Source organism: Sparus aurata, chromosome 18, assembly GCF_900880675.1.
Source record: "Sparus aurata chromosome 18, fSpaAur1.1, whole genome shotgun sequence".
Classification (NCBI taxonomy): domain Eukaryota; kingdom Metazoa; phylum Chordata; class Actinopteri; order Spariformes; family Sparidae; genus Sparus; species Sparus aurata.
In genome coordinates, this window is record NC_044204.1 from 16086857 (window position 1) to 16103634 (window position 16778).

General features: G+C 44.1%; 1 protein-coding gene across 4 annotated transcripts in view; it reads left to right on the top strand.

Moving 5' to 3' along the window:
- Positions 1–16778, top strand: part of LOC115568955 (probable serine/threonine-protein kinase kinX) — a 56085-nt gene that overhangs the window by 25962 nt on the left and 13345 nt on the right. For all 4 annotated transcript variants that reach the window (XM_030396733.1, XM_030396734.1, XM_030396732.1 and 1 more), the window contains 5 exons: positions 1937–2019; positions 8415–8589; positions 12749–12875; positions 15876–16016; positions 16121–16180. In XM_030396733.1, coding sequence (XP_030252593.1) covers positions 1937–2019; positions 8415–8589; positions 12749–12875; positions 15876–16016; positions 16121–16180 — 586 coding nt within the window. The remainder of the gene's footprint in view (positions 1–1936; positions 2020–8414; positions 8590–12748; positions 12876–15875; positions 16017–16120; positions 16181–16778) is intronic.

Consider the following 16778-nt stretch of genomic DNA (forward strand, 5'->3'; position numbering starts at 1 on the left):
GCGCTGGAGCCGAACTCTCACGTGGCCTCCAGCTTCCTGTCAGCTGGACGAGGCTCACGATAGTCCTGAGAAATAAAGTGATGCGAGAGATTAAAAAACTCAAAACGAAACTATTAGTGATGGTGATTACTCATGACCACTATTACAATATGGAAATGTATCCGGTACTGACTCTCTGATACTGTACTTGTACTTCATGACCTCCATGCACGCTGCACGCTGAGAGCAATAACAAGACGCCAGCCTGTAATGTGATTTCATGTCTGTTTGAGTTTGTGTTAGCGGTTGCTAAGACTGAGCGCTGCAGCTGAGATAGGTGGATGGCAGAGCTGAGCACAACACTGGAAACATAGCTGAGATGCCTCTGTCGGAGCTGTTTGGATTGAAGTGAAGGATGACTGGATTCAGATCTGACTGTAACATAATAGTCTGGAGTTTAGAAGAAGTTTAAAGAGCGCGCTGAAGTTAGCCTGAAATATTAAAGGCACGCCGCACGTGTTCAACTTCTTAAGGAATGTAGAAATTGATCGGCGTTAATGCATTTAGCAGTTTACCCAGCAGGTGTTCAGATGATTTTTAGACAGTAGCTTGTTACAGAAAGACTGTGTAATCCTTCAGAATGAACCTGCTCTGTCTGCCATTTCAGATTTCGCAACCTGCTCATGCCAGGCCACTTTTAGTAGAAGTCATGACACTCCCAAATGGGACTCTAATCACGTTGTAATCCCGCGACACTGATCACACTGCAAGTGGTCAGGACGGCATATGAGTGATGTAAGGAGATCGAGGCAGATTAAGGTAAATACAGGCACAAAGTAACAGAGCCCCAGCAGGTGCTTGGAGGGAGAATAAAACTAATTTGTGCTCTTGTTTTTGAGAATTCCTCCGGGCAGATTGTTTAGTTCTCGCTCTAGATTTCATATTGTTTTTGGTGTGAGAGATATTTTCATGCTGTGGTCACACACAGAGACAGACAACACGTGAACATCAGGACTTTCTTTCCATATTCAAGCTCCGAGACATCAAGTGCAATTTATTTTCACAGTTATTTTAATACATTTGCCCTTTGAAGTTCACATGTCACTGGTTATTACATTTTTTATGCCTCCATGCGCCCTGTGACATCTTATAATCTGCATTAAATGTTCTGGTCATTATTGAACGCCGCAGTTCTGGAACAGCCACTTGACTGGTGCGCCGTAATTCTGGTTCATATTAATCATCATACCAGCCATCACGAAGCAGCAAGAACAATCTGTCCAAATTAAGGTGTTTTTAAGCACAGTAGCTGTACCATTAATTATTTGTAATCACGAATTACCCTGTCACTGTGACACTGTGGTCAGTATGGGGTCCAGAGTTTATCCAGACCAATCTTTTGGAATAAAACAGCCATCCTGCAGTTTTAGTCAAGTTCATTAATGTCAGTTTATTTATACAACACATTTATAAACAGCATTAGTTACACCAAAGTGCATTCCAATGAAGTATGCACGATCAAAATCCAAGTGATCCAGTAGAAAATGATGAGAAATGCAATCAAAACCAAATTAGCAGTTAGAGGACGTTAGAATTAAGTTAAGAGGGGACCTGACAAAAAACATGTGGCAGCCTAAGGCTCAACTAAAAGCAAGCCACTAAAGATGGGTCTCAAAATATGATTTAAGATTAACCAATGTAATGATTGATTTTTAGAAATACTGTTGGGTTGCGAAGTTCATAAGTAAGCTTGTTTAATTTTCCCCCAGATTAAACTGGTATGCATCGTTGTCAAGAAGTCATGAGCGTCCTCCATCACCTTGACCTTTTTTAGAAGCTATCAGCGGACTGCCACGCTGTGCGAACAGTATAAATCAGTCCAATTAATCATGTTATTGCACAAATGTTGTTTTGAGGAGCAGATCTGCTCATCAGCGTCTCTCTCTCTGTCTCACAGCAGTGACAGCGCTGCCATGGCATCAGGACCTCCAGATGTGACGGCCAATCAGGAGCCTGCTGAGGTTGTGGAAGAGTGCTCAGGTAACAGTTTGATTAGATGTTGTGATTTCAGTGAAGAAAAGGCACTGTGAATATGTTATAATGAGCAAAGTTAGACGTCCAATTAAATCATGCCGCGCTCTTACATGTTTTTGTTTGAATACAGAGTTTTTAAAATCATCGTGTGTGCACAGTTTGAGAAAATGTTCCTTTATGGCTGATTTTATAGTCATGTTTATGTAGATGTCAAAGCCTCTGACTGATGTGAGCACAGCTATTAAGAGTTTTATTCATGTTGTGAAAATGAATCATGATCAATCATTTAATCCAGGACCAGGTTGAGGAACACTTACCTTGTTTATCCAGGAACCTCGACCTATCGGCTCATGATGCACGAGCAAGTTTGGACTCAATAAAGTTTTAAATGTTCCAGCAGCATGAAAGTCATGTGCATACAAGCAGACGTCAAACACATGCAAAACGTGTAGTTGTTGCGTTCTTTAGGCTTTATTTGTGGCAAAACTTATTTATTTAGGGGAAAACACATATCAACAGGGGAACAGACTCTGACACAACACCAGCGCTCTCCATCGGCTGAATGCCCTGTTACCTGGGGATAGTGACCGGGGAGAACGATGCCTCTTCCTGCTTTACTCGCAGATGCGCTCGCTCCGTGCCATAATTTGACCTTCGTTTTCAGAAAAATCGAATCCTGGTTGCAGACTGTATAGTAAAGTGAAAGCGAGGTTAATAGGGAACCAGTCTATACGTGGATGGAGCCATCACAAGTGAAAAGTTGTCTGTTGCCACTTCAACTACTGAGATATACTTCTTGTTGGGAAGATGTAAAGCGACCTCTACAAAAGGCACTCGTCCTCAGCCTCCCAGCTACAGTAGGATATCAAGAGAGTATCAACATCTTAAACTCTGCAGGTGCTTTAAAGTCAGAATGGTTTCTTGAGGACCTGCTCTTACTGGGAGAGCAATAACAAACTATATTGGTGTCAGAAAAAGGTGGATCACAGTATGTGTAGGTCTACGTCTTATCAGCAGCACACATACACATACACACGCACACACACACACACACACACACACACACACACAGCAGGGAAGATCAGGCCGGCTTTAACAATCTACATCTCCCTGCTGCTGTTGGCAGGAAATGAAGGAACGGAGAAGGCTATCATCATCTCTCAGTCATGTATACACACACACACACACACACACACACAGACAGTCTATACAGATGGATAGCACATATGCTGCTGATATAATGGGAACTGGGAGGAAGAAGTGCTTTGGGAGGTCAGAGAACATGAGTCCAACACAGTTCACACTGTTTTTCATCCCTGAGCTTTAGACAACGTCCTTTTTCTAATCCTGTCATTTAACTGAAAATCTTATTAGATTTGTTGCAGGAAGTGGACCATTAGTACTGAGTGTAGTGAGTCACTTCTGCTTGACTCCTATGGGATTGTTGATCGTCAGGCGTGACTCCGCAGATCATGGAGGCTACCAGTCATGTCCATCTCAATCTGTCGGCGTTAACCCACTGATGGTGCCACACAGGCAGCTTACCTCTGATTGGCATCAGAATGCACTCTGTGTTGAACGTGTTTAAATAGATATGACACAAGATTTTGGCCTCTGAGGGGACCCAATACTAAACTAGGGGCAAGTTATGCTAACAAGCTCCTTCTTTACAAATGGAATCCAAGCTGGACAGCAAATAAAACCTCCCAAAAATGTGTTTTGTAAGAAGACGGACAGCTTAAATCACTCAGGGTTGATCACTAACACTGCTGGAAATGTGTTTCTTTACTTGTTAGCGCACTGCAAGGTAATACTGTATACTGTAATACTGCAAAACTGCATCTTCGCTATGAGTCAGCCAATGTACCAAAACACCCAATCTGACACTCCAGACTACATGATTTCCGACATCCAAAAGTCAGGTCTGTATGTGTGTGGTTTGAACGGTTGTGATTGATAGTTCCCTGACAATATGAGCAAGCAGCGTGACAACTGTCATCAGGTTCTGATTCGAATATTCCTGCATTTTGATTGGTGCAATTTTTTAACTTCAAACTGGTGATAACAGAACGGAGAAAAAACACGAGTTGTACATGAATGTGTCAAAAGAACTAGGATGGCATTACATTTAGAGACCAAACGACTACAATGATTTTTCACCCCAGCTGTCCTGACGATGACCACGTCATGACCATAGACATTTGGTTGTTGTTCCCTCTCCTGCTCTTTCTCGCTCTCCTCATGACATTGTTTTCCTGTCAAAGGTCACCATGTTCTCACTGAGAAAGCTGAGTTCAGTCCCCCCTAATATTGACCTTAGACTACCTTGAAATTCCCACAATGCTATTCACAGTGCGCACGTATAGTTGTGTTTATAACTACAAGAATGTATATTAGGTAATAACATTATCTCAGACCTACAAAGGTCATAAAGCTCCACTGACCTTCCATTGAGGCAGTGGCCTTTTTCAGCTCTCTGGGTGCAGACCTTTAACTTAACAGAGCATTGTGCCTAAAATAGCACAATAAATGACCCCGTCGACTGGTGTTTCCCCCTGATTCTTCATCTTGGCAGTGCAAAGTGGACTCTGAAGTGTTGTCAAAAGCATGTTGGAAGCTCCTCAAGTAGTTCACTTCAAGGTCCAGACAGACGAGAGGAGGACTTGTAGCCAAGGTTTTTTTTTTTTAGAGAATTGGATGAAAATGGACATTATGCTCCCTGATTATGTGACAGGCGCTACATTTGGCACTCCATGTGGCTGCTATTAGATTTTGACTTGTGGTCAGTGTTGTGTGATGTTTTTTAATGTCTTAAAATCTATCTATAACACACAATATCTTATTAAAAAGAAAGAAAATTGTATACATGTATGATATGTGTCTATGTATATGTGTATATATGTCTATGTATATGTGTATATATGTCTATGTTTGTATATATATATATATGTCTATGTATATGTGTATATATGTCTATGTTTGTGTATATATATATATATATATATATATATATATATATATATATATATATATATATATATATATATATATATATATATATATATATATATATATATATATATATATATATACTTCAACTTCCTTGTTGTGTATATATGTATATATATATATACAACAAGGAAGTTGAACAAGTCTATTAATTTTGTGACAGGTTCTTTAACAAATGACCCAGATATTTCAACACCCTGGCCCTGGTACCAGCTTTAGATTCCAGACATTTTTCAGCTTTGATTCAGCTCCAACCAGAAAGCGTATTTTTAGAGAAAAGAAGGAATGCTGAAGGATTCCCCACAGGGTGAAGGACAAAAATGACACAGCTCGTGTATAAAGAATGTGTCTTTTTTAAGTCTCTTCTGAAGCATTTCTATGGCCCGCGGAGGTGAATTCTCCAAATAGTTGGATCACAGTTGTTTTGTTCTTCTCTCAGCTCATTTGCCTTTTTGTCTGTCCCCGTGTTTGCTTCTCAACACTCTCCAGCCTCTGGTGGTTCATATGTCTCTACATTGAGATAATATATATGTTAATCTCTCGACTTGTAAGGCTCCAAATTAGTTTTAAAGAGTGTTTTTGTGACTTTTGTCTGCATTGGATTGCTCATTTACAACACCCATTCAGGCTTTAGGGTCCAAAATAATGCAATGCTAGCTGCTGTAAAGCTTTACTGTTGACTGTCCTGTAGCGCTGGTAGAGGGGCAGATGATGCTATGACCATCTTTAGAGGTGTACTCAGTGAATGCAGCAGCGAGAGAGAACTCATCTTTATTCAATGCATTCTTATTCTCTGTTGAAATCTGGTGCCTACATTACCCACACTGCAACTTGACTGCAAGGATCTGACAGTTTGGTCGGAGATTCAGTTACACCATATTATGTTGTGCTGGTGTGCTAGCAGTTGTTATGCTAAAAAAAAAAAAAAAAACTCTCATAGCAGCTAACATGGCCTCGAGCTACAGATATCTGAAAAGTCTGCAACAAAAGGTTGTTTTCATTTACACACTTGTAATCTTTAGCTATCTTTTCTAACACCGATTCAAGTGACATCACCTCAAGGACATTTATCATCCTGCGGGAAAAACCAGCGTAGACCAAGACCAGCATATGTTGTGTTTTGGTGCCGGTTTTGGTGCTGGTCTATGCTGGTTTTTCCAGCAGGGCAGATTTCACAGAGCTCCCTCCTGAGACACAAAAATATTTTGACAACTTATGTACAGTAGTACACTTGTAACCAGACTGAGGTCTGAAATAGAGGCACTTTGCCTTTAAAGGAGAACTTCGGTCGATTTAAACATGCAGCTTCATTGCTCAAGCTACCCTTGACTTGCCAGTACCGAAGACGTGAACACATTTGGTCTAACCATTACAGAGCTCCGTGAACGGAGACTTAGCATTGAACGCTAACAGCATGGGGTCAGAACTTTACACTGTGTTTTAGGCGTCTTAACATGCTCCACATCTCACACCGAATGTTATGCAACAACAGCAGACACCTTAGCACACAGCACTGTAGCGTGTATGACTCAAAATGAATAAAAAAGTAGTTAAAACAGTGTGTTTGTGCAAGGAGCTACTTACCTGTTTGTTGACATCCGTGTCTTCCGGTAGCTAGACAAAACTAGTCAATCCGTCGAGTGTGCACTTACTCCCTCACTGGCGGAGACGGAAACATAATCCAGCATTTTCGTGTTTATGTTCATAATTCACATGTCCATGTTACAGCCTGTCATGAGCCATGAGCCATGAGCCTTACAATAGCCTGTTAAGCCTGTTAAGTGCACACTCGATGGATATGCTAGTTTGGTCTAGCTACCGGAACACACGGATGTCAACAAACAGGTAAGTAGCTCCTTGCACAAACACACTGTTTTAACTACTTTTTTATTCATTTTGAGTCATACACGCTACACTGCTGTGTGCTAAGGTGTCTGCTGTTGTTGCATAACATTCGGTGTGAGATGTGGAGCATGTTAAGACGCTTAAAACACAGTGTAAAGTTCTGACCCCATGCTGTTAGCTGTCAATGCTAAGTCTCCGTTCACGGAGCTCTGTAATGGTTGGACCAAATGTGTTCGCGTCTTTGGTACTGGCAAGTCAAGGGTAGCTTGAGCAATGAAGCTGCATGTTTAAATCGACCGAAGTTCTCCTTTAAGGACCAGCTGTTGCATGTATTTAACTACACCACTGCATGGCATGACTTGATGGCAATGTTGGTTGGTGGATGACTCCTACTGACTTCAATGATTTCTAGTTTCACTAGCAGGTCAAAGTTGTCCAATATGTCTACGATGACAGCTTTATAACATCTACAGGGCATCAGTTATATTGATGAGCTGTGATGTCTGCACAGAGCCCAAAGGATACTAAAAGATAACACCCATCCCAGCCACAGTCTGTTTACCAATCTGGGAAAAGATACAGAAGCATCCGATGCCGTACCAACAGACAACAGAAGAAGCTGCTGTGAGACTCATCATGGACTAATCCAAAACTCTTCATCATTGAAATATGTGTTTTCATTGCACAACCCTGGTCTTGTAAAATTAATATTAAATAAACCTTTGAAACTAATGACGTTCCCATTAAAATTCTGATGTAGCCTGATGACAGCACTGAATTAATGAAGTTTAAGGGGCAAATGAGCCACCTAACCAGTCAGATAGAAAATGAATTGCCTATTTTTTTATTTGAAAATCATAAAAAAAAAGATTGTGGAGGTTCATTTTGAGTGATAGGTCCATGAGTTTGAAGGCTTATTAGATATCAAAACGCTGCACAGCCATTTGGTGAACTGTGAAAAAGAAACAACCTGTGTTCATGGTACACAGTTATATGTGCACTTACATGTATTAGATTTGCCATCGCCATTTTTTTTTAAATACTGACTCCTTGACTTAAATGGAGAACCAAACAACCGTTGCGCATTTCAAGTTCTGGATGAGCGCCGTGCTGACTGAGAGCAGTGAAAGCTGTTTGTAGCTGTTTGAAGAGTTATAAAAGAGTTGTTGAGTTTTTCCACTACGGCGCTAATGGAGGTGGGCTCACTGGGGGGGAGGGTTTACGAGCACACGTGTGTGTGTGTTTGTGTGTGTGTATCTGTCTTCATGTACGTCTCTGTGTAAACACACATAAGTCCTGGTGTGTAGTCTCTCCTGGGGAGCCTACCTGACCCTTTACAGCCAACACAGGGCTAATTGCTCAAATAGAGTTCATATGAGGGCTGTGTGTAAAGATGCCGTGTGTGTAATTTCCTCATTAATATAACAACGTGCAGTTAGCTGTAATGATTCACGATGGTGCTGTCAGGAGAAGGTAACTGTGAGGGGCATTAAACCTGTTTCTATAAAAAATCTGTCTTTCTCTTTTTTTCTCATTTGGCTTCACAGGAAAGAAAAAGTCCAAGTTCCAGACATTTAAAAAGTTCTTCGCCAGGAAGAAGAGAAAGGAGCCGCCAGCCGCGGGAGCAGATGCCGGGCTTAAAGCCAGCCAATCAAGCGACAATGTCAGCAAAACATCCGAAAATAACACACTCACTCGATCAGAGAAGGATAAGGGCTCAGGGTAAGATCAGACACATGCAGACGCATACATACTAACTGTGGTGGCAACACAGTAATTGAAACACTGATGCAAGATTCTAATACTTATGTGTTGTCCATCCATTCATCCATCCATTTTCTTCCGCTTATCCGGGGCCGGGTCGCGGGGGCAGCTGCCTGAGCAGGGACACCCAGACTTCCCTCTCCCCGGACACTGCCTCCAGCTCTTCCGGGAGGATCCCAAGGCGTTCCCAGGCCAGCTGTGTGACATAGTCACACCAGCGTGTCCTGGGTCTTCCTCGAGGTCTCCTCCCGGCGGGACATGCCAGGAACACCTCCCGAGGGAGGCGTCCCAGGGGCATCCGAAACAGATGCCCGAGCCACCTCAGCTGGCTCCTCTCGATGTGGAGGAGCAGCGGCTCTACTCCGAGCTCCTCCCGGGTGACAGAGCTCTTCACCCTATCTCTAAGGGAGCGCCCTGTCACCCTGCGGAGGAAACTCATTTTGGCCGCTTGTATCCGGGATCTTATTCTTTCGGTCATGACCCAAAGTTCATGGCCATAGGTGAGGGTAGGAACGTAGATTGACTGGTAAATCGAGAGCTCTCTCTTCACCACGACAGACCGATACAACGACCGCATTACTGCGGCCGCTGCACCGATCCGCCTGTCATAAATATAATGAACAGAACCGGTGACAAAGGGCAGCCCTGCCAGAGTCCAACATGCACTGGGAACAGGTCTGACTTACTGCCGGCAATGCAAACCAAGCTCCTGCTCTGGTCGTACAAGGACCGTACAGCCCTTAACAGAGGGCCTCCGACTCCGTACTCCCAGAGCGCCTCCCACAGAATGCCACGAGGGACACGGTCGAATGCTTTCTCCAAGTCCACAAAACACATGTGGACTGGTTGGGCAAACTCCCATGAACCCTCGAGCACCCTGCGGAGGGTATAGAGCTGGTCCAGTGTTCCACGACCAGGACGAAAACCGCATTGTTCCTCCTGGATCCGAGGTTCGACTATCGGCCGAATTCTCCTCTCCAGCACCCTGGAATAGACTTTCCCAGGGAGGCTGAGGAGTGTGATCCCCCGATAGTTGGAACACACCCTCCGGTCCCCCTTTTTAAATAGGTGGACCACCACCCCGGTCTGCCAGTCCAGAGGCACTGTCCCCGACTGCCACGCGATGCTGCAGAGACGTGTCAGCCAAGACAGCCCCACAACATCCAGTGACTTGAGGTACTCAGGGCGGATCTCATCCACCCCCGGTGCTTTGCCACTGAGGAGCTTCCGGACTACCTCAGTGACTTCGGCTTGGGTGATGGATGGGTCAACCTCTGAGTCCCCAGCCTCTGCTTCCTCTATGCAAGGCGTGACATTGGGATTGAGGAGATCCTTGAAGTATTCCTTCCAATTTCTTCGAGGCCGACCAGTAGTCTTCCTCCATGGCCTCCCCGAACTCTTCCCAGACCCGAGTTTTTGCTTCCACGACTGCCCGTGCTACCGCACGCTTGGCCTGCCGGTACCCGTCAGCTGCCTCAGGAGTCCCCCGGGCCAGCCAGGCTCGGTAGGACTCCTTCTTCAGCTTGACAGCAACCCTTACTTCCGGTGTCCACCACCGGGTTCGGGGATTGCCGCCGCGACAGGCACCGGAGACCTTACGGCCACAGCTCCGGACAGCCGCGTCAAAAATGGAAGTGGAGAACATCGTCCATTCGGACCCAATGTCCCCAGCATCCCTCGGGATCTGGTCAAAGCTCTCCCGGAGGTGGGAGTTAAAGATCTCCCTGGCAGAGGGTTCCGCCAGACGTTCCCAGGAGACCCTCACAATACGTTTGGGTCTGCCAGGTCTGTCCAGCTTCCTCCCCCGCCAGCGGATCCAACTCACCACCAGGTGGTGATCAGTTGACAGCTCAGCCCCTCTCTTTACCCGAGCGTTCAAGACATATGGTCGGAGGCCAGATGACACGACCACAAAGTCGATCATTGACCTCCGGCCTAGGGTGTCCTGGTGCCACGTGCACATATGGACACCCTTATGCTTGAACATGGTGTTCGTTATGGACAAACTGTGACTAGCACAGAAGTCCAGTAACAAAACACCACTCGGGTTCAGATCGGGGAGGCCGTTCCTCCCAATCACACCCCTCCAGGTAACACTGTCGCTGCCCACGTGGGCGTTGAAGTCCCCCAGTAGAACGACGGAGTCCCCCGGTTGGAGCACTCTCCAGTACTCCAAGAAGGCCGGGTACTCTGCACCGCTGTTCGGCCCATAAGCCGAGACAACGGTAAGAGTACTATCCCTGACCCGAAGGCGCAGGGAAGCGACCCTCTCGTTCACTGGGGAAAACTCCAACACATGGCGGCTGAGCTGAGGGGCTATAAGCAAGCCCACACCAGCTGGCCGCCTCTCACCGCGGGCAACTCCAGAGTAGAAGAGAGTCCAGCCCCTCTCAAGGAGTTGGGTTCCAGAGGCCAGACTGTGCGTGGAGGTGAGCCCGACTATTTCTAGCCGGTACCGCTCAACCTCCCGCACCAGCTCAGGCTCTTTCCCCCCCAGCGAGGTGACATTCCATGTCCCCATGGCTAGAGTCACCATCCGGGGATTGGGTCGCCAGGGCCCCCGCCCACGACTGCCACCCATATCCCACTGCACCGGCCCCTTCTGAACCCTCCCGTGAGTTGTGAGCCCACGGGAGGGCGGGCCCACGTTGCTCGTTCGGGCTGCACCCGGCTGGGTCCCGTGGGCAAAGACCCGGCCACCAGGCGCTCGCCTGCGAGCCCCAACCCCAGGCCTGGCTCCAGGGTGGGGCCCCGGTGACGCCAATTCGGGCGACGTGAACTTCCTTGCTGTTTTTTCTGTCATTAGGGGCTTGTGAACCAATCTTAGTCTGACCCGTCACCTAGGACCTGTTTGTCTTGGGACACCCTACCAGGGGCATTAAGCCCCGGACAACATAGCTCCTAGGATCATTCGGGTGCTCAAACCCCTCCACCACGATAAGGTGCCGGTTCAAGGAGGATGTTCTTATATGTTGTTTATTGGGGAAATGTTTGGTTGATGATTTATTTGCTACATTTTCTCAAAAAATGCACTTTCAAAGTGCTGGAAAGCTTTAATTTGTAAGTTGATTAATATTTGGAAAGAAGGTTTACAGAATGCCCCATTTAAACAGGTCTGTTATCGGTGCCATATATTATGAGTTACATATTGCATTTTGATACTATGAAAGTATCAAACACACACAGTATCGAACACCGGGCTTTTGTCTAGATGGTGACCCCAGACCCACGAATGATCTTGAGAGTGATCATTCAAACTAATAATATGAAAGCACATTTTTAACCTAACATGTTCCAAAGTGCTTGTAGTTTTTTGGCTTTTGTGCAAAAATATGCTTAATTACCTCATAATTGATTTCATGTGAGTGTAGAAAAGCCTTTAAATGGCCATTATGGGACAGTAAAGCTCAAGCTAATCAAATTATTTTTGGTGGGTTGGCAGACACCTGAGTTGAGTTGAGTTTACCCTCCCTAATAAAATATGAATCCAGTAATATTTTGGCAAAATCACCTTGTTTTCCAAAGATATTACCTAGCCCTCTATTTACTGGACACCACAAGAATTTTAAGGAGTACCTCAACAATCAGCCGCTCGTGGTTGATACCAGCGACTTCCCTGCAGCCCGGTATTGTTTTTCTACCCAATTTGTTGGCGTTCATCTGTCCATTTAGATAAATATCTCCTTTTGTGTGAAAAGGACAGAGACAATTTGAGAAAGGAAGATCACGTGTTAACATCCATCTCCTGTTCTTCCTCAGCTGGGACTCATGGTTTCCTGTTTTCAGAACAAGTATAGGGAAATGTGTCTTCCTGTGGACAGTCTTAATTTCCTTTGTTTTCTAAGCTGTGCCACTTTCTGCCTTGTCTACTCTTGACGTTTGCTTGTTGTGACACAGGATATATCTGACTTAATTTACTGAAGCAATGTTGTGCTCCTCCCTAAAGGGACGTAAAGAGAGGAAGACCTTTGTTGATACCTTTCACTGGTATTTGTGTAAGATTGCTGACCCGTTCGGGCCGGCATGCAGCTTCTCTTCATTTTGTTTGTTTTCGTTTAGAATCTGTGAAAAATCACCCTCTGCTTTGTTTATTTCTCCCACTTCCTGTTTCCCAAAGGTCAAAGATCAGCCTGGGCAGCAAGGCCTTGTCACATGACTCCGTCTTTGTTTCGGACTCATCGGAGGCCAACGAGGCTCTGGGGGCATCTCAAGACAGCATTCATGGGAAAGTGAAATCACTGCAGGTAAATACACATGAAATATATTGGGGAAGCTGTGTTAAGCCTGACCTGTGACCTGTGTGTGGAGACGGACGAGACAAAAGACGATGTGTCTGCATGTTTACAAGTAATAATAAACATGAATCAAAATAAGTGTCTGGCAGAGAGGATGTCTGTGACCCTGTGTTGTCCTCAGCTGTCATAAGCAGTACTTATCAATAGAGGAGTTGATGGAGAAAGACAGAGCGGCACCAGCTGATCTGCGCTATATTTAGTCAGGCGGGAAGGGCTGATGTTTATCACAAATGCAAGTTAAAACTGAAGCACCCATTGAGGCAAAATGAAGGAGCGGTTGATGAAAAGAAACGCAGACAGACAGAACAAACGCCTGTCACAACAACGGGCTAAAATCGGAAGACATGAGACCCAGACAGACGAGCTGACCTGCAGTTAAACTGCTCCGCTAAGCTTCCTGCAGAGGAGTGAGAATTAAACAACGTCTTAAAGGGATTTGCTAAAAAGGAAACTTTCTCCTGCAGCTAAAATACAGAGAAAGTCTCTACTTTGGGTCAGTTTGCAGACGAGACAGCAAACCCAGAGTGAGTGTGAGAGAACAGCTGACAGAGACACAGGGGAGTAATAATCAGTTCATATTCAAGAATAACAATTTCACAAGTGGAAGTGTTAAATAGAAATAAGACTTTGAGTGAGTCTATAACTTGATTTATACGACTGAATTTACTGTAGGACACAATCTGATGGAGATTTCCTGACCTTAACCCTCACTTTGAGCTGTTTGATAAGCAGGCCGATCGTCCCAGAGCCAAATATAAACACACTATATAAGGATCAATATGTTACAGGGTGCATATAAGAACATAATGTGCAGCGCTATACTGTAAAGTGTGTCTAACAAGGTGGTCGCTCTCTAAAGAGAATGTTGGTGTTAGCTTGTAGATATCCCCCAAAAAATCTCCAAGAATGTTTGACTTGCCGCAAAATATCAGAATTATTTCATTTTACTCTTAAATTGTATTTTCTGTAAATCTTATGTAGAAATAGCAAGTCATTTTATTGTCCTTTAACAGCCAAGTTTAAAAAGACTGACTCTAAGATGAAGAGACAACCAAAAAAAACAGCATGTAATGATTAATGATTGTAATGATTTTCCCTTGACAGCTATGGTTCCCCTTTCTGTAGCTAACTGAATTTGAAATGCAGTTTTTTTTGTGAGCTTATTCTGTAACAGCTGAGATATTCATATATTCAGTAAACTCAGTTGATAAAAATGGGAAATACACATTTGAAAAAGAAGAGAAAAAGAAAACCACCTATCTTATTAAAATAACAACGTCTGCTTGTTTGCTATTTTTGATGGTCATAATTATGCCACTGCATTATTAACAGGGAGACGGGGGAAAGTTGTAACATCTCAGATTGCTGGAAGCAGAAGCACTGCACAGCCATGAGATTCATAATGCAGATGGTCTTTGATGGTCACTCTTTGCCTGCCAAAGGACAAACTGATGCCTCATACCTGTCCAAGCCTCGCTGCCAAAACTCACTTTTGAGATGTAAAATCTGTTCATCGTCATCCTTTTTCCCCCTCATACGCTCTTAACCTTAAACGTCTATGAACTTGAATCTGTCTAGTTTTGATGACCGTCCTGTTCTCCAGCACTGGATATTGTTGTTGTTTCTTTAGAAGACTTTAGACTTTAGACTCAAACTGGAGTTGATTATTTAATGGATGGTGAATTGATTTGAATATATCTATATTCTTGGGGGTGTAGTGTGGTCCTCGGTATTTATAGGTAGTGTGTTACACTACATACAGTAGTGTGTGTCATTACAGTCACCCCTGCACATGGGGGCAGATGTAACATCTAACTTCTTGTGTTTCAATGTATATTGTGACTCTAACACTGATTGTAAAAACACCTGTTAACAACTGTTAACCAGGAGATGACAGATACACGTTACCTACATAAAAATAGTCTCCAAATAATTTAAGAGGTTTATGAGTAATGAGATCAAAACTAAAATGTGTCACTTTTGCCCCTGAGCTCCCCTACGTTATTTCAGCTCGAATCAAGTCGTAGTATGCTGTTACCTCACAACATAACTATAAAGATGTATGTCTGTAACACATCATTTTGAACTGTATTATACTCATCTGATATCGTAATATTACATATTTAATATTTGCAATAAACTACTGCTAGAAAGTTTAGCAACACCTCTTCTAAATGGTGAGATAAGCGATTCCTATATTTTAGTTGGCGTTCCTCTCTGTTTTTCCACGTTTTAGAGTTACTGTCATAACATTCAATTATTAACATTGAAAACAGCAGCGGTCAGTGTGTCTCTCTCTCAATGACTCGGTGTGTGTGTGTGTGTGTGTAGGTGTGTGTGTGTGTGTGTGTGTGTGTGCCAGCGTCAAGCCTGGCCAAAGAAAAGCGGTATTGTCCTCTGTTTGCGTAGCACCTAGAGTCCTTGAGTGACTGTTACATGGAGATACGTAACTGCCAGATAACAAATCTATTAGTTTGAGTTTCTGTGATACCTACCCCACGCACGCGCGCACACACACACACACACACACACACACACACACACACATACCACACGCATACACACACAGCCTAAAATAAACACTTTCTCTCTTGAGTGCCAGCTGCCTGTCCTCACAAGTCATTCTCTGTTAATCATACTCTACACTAGTGAGGAGTTTCAGACTTTAAAAGCAAATAAATGTTGTAGAAGCACAAAATGAGCACACATACACACCTTTATTACTGTTTAATAAAGCAGTAGTTTATCAAACTGGCTCACAGGTTTGGCTTCTCTCCATCCCTGACTACTCAAACACACACAAAACCTGGAAAACACTTTCACTTCCTGCTGCCATGTCTCTAAGTGTGGCTGTGTTCCCAGGTTTATTCTTTATCAGGTGATTTGATCCCAACATAGATAAGACACACAAAGACAAGTTGTTAATTTAACTGTTTTTTTTTTCTGCAGCTCCAGCTGAAGCAGGCCATCAGACTGGGCTCTCCTCCATCCCTCATGTGTGTGAAGAGGATAGAAGACGCTGGGACCATGTCCGAGGATGACGGCCTGCCATGTAGTCCACCTGAGTACATGACGCCTCACGCGGCCATGGTAACACGTATTACTGGTCAACGTCCCACTCTGTGGTCCACCTGAGTGTAATGTGCTGCAGAGTGCACTGCTAACACTGCGATTCTTCTGTGTGTGTGTGTCAGAATCAGGCTGAGAGGAACAGCTCGATCAGTCTCGAGGGGATAGACAGTGATGACGACCAGGTAAACAAACCTTTTTAAGCATTATTGTCTGTCAAAAGTGAGTCCACAGAGCCAGTAATGTTTTTATTCCATACACTCTTCTTCCTTGTCAAAACCCTGCACCTACATTACCCACAATGCAACTAGGCAGCTGTGGACTAGTGGGTGGGAATAAAAACACATTATGCTATTAACTTTAAAGGTTAATTGATAACTGCTGGGGATTTTTTTTTTTTGTCTCATGAGGATGGAAGAACTCAGACATTTTGACTTGTCAAAGCAGGAAAACTCAAGGTCTAACCAGTAACGTTAACAATGGCACCATTCCTAAGTAACCCAGTATCTCGTGTGAGCATGCACAATACCATAGCACAGGAACTGGCTCAGCGAGCAGGAATGCAGTCATCATCAGTGTTTCAAATTCCACCTGACACCTTTTCCTGCTTTGACAAGTCAAAGCGTCTGCCGTGAAGAGGGTCGTTTCTCTGTGGCTGCTACAGTCAACAAAGTTAGGGACATTAGTTAGCCCCTAATAATTGGAATATGAGGCCTCATGTAACCACCTGAAGAGACTGATCTGTTCCAGCCTGATTGTAAGGGATTTTCAATTTGATTGAGA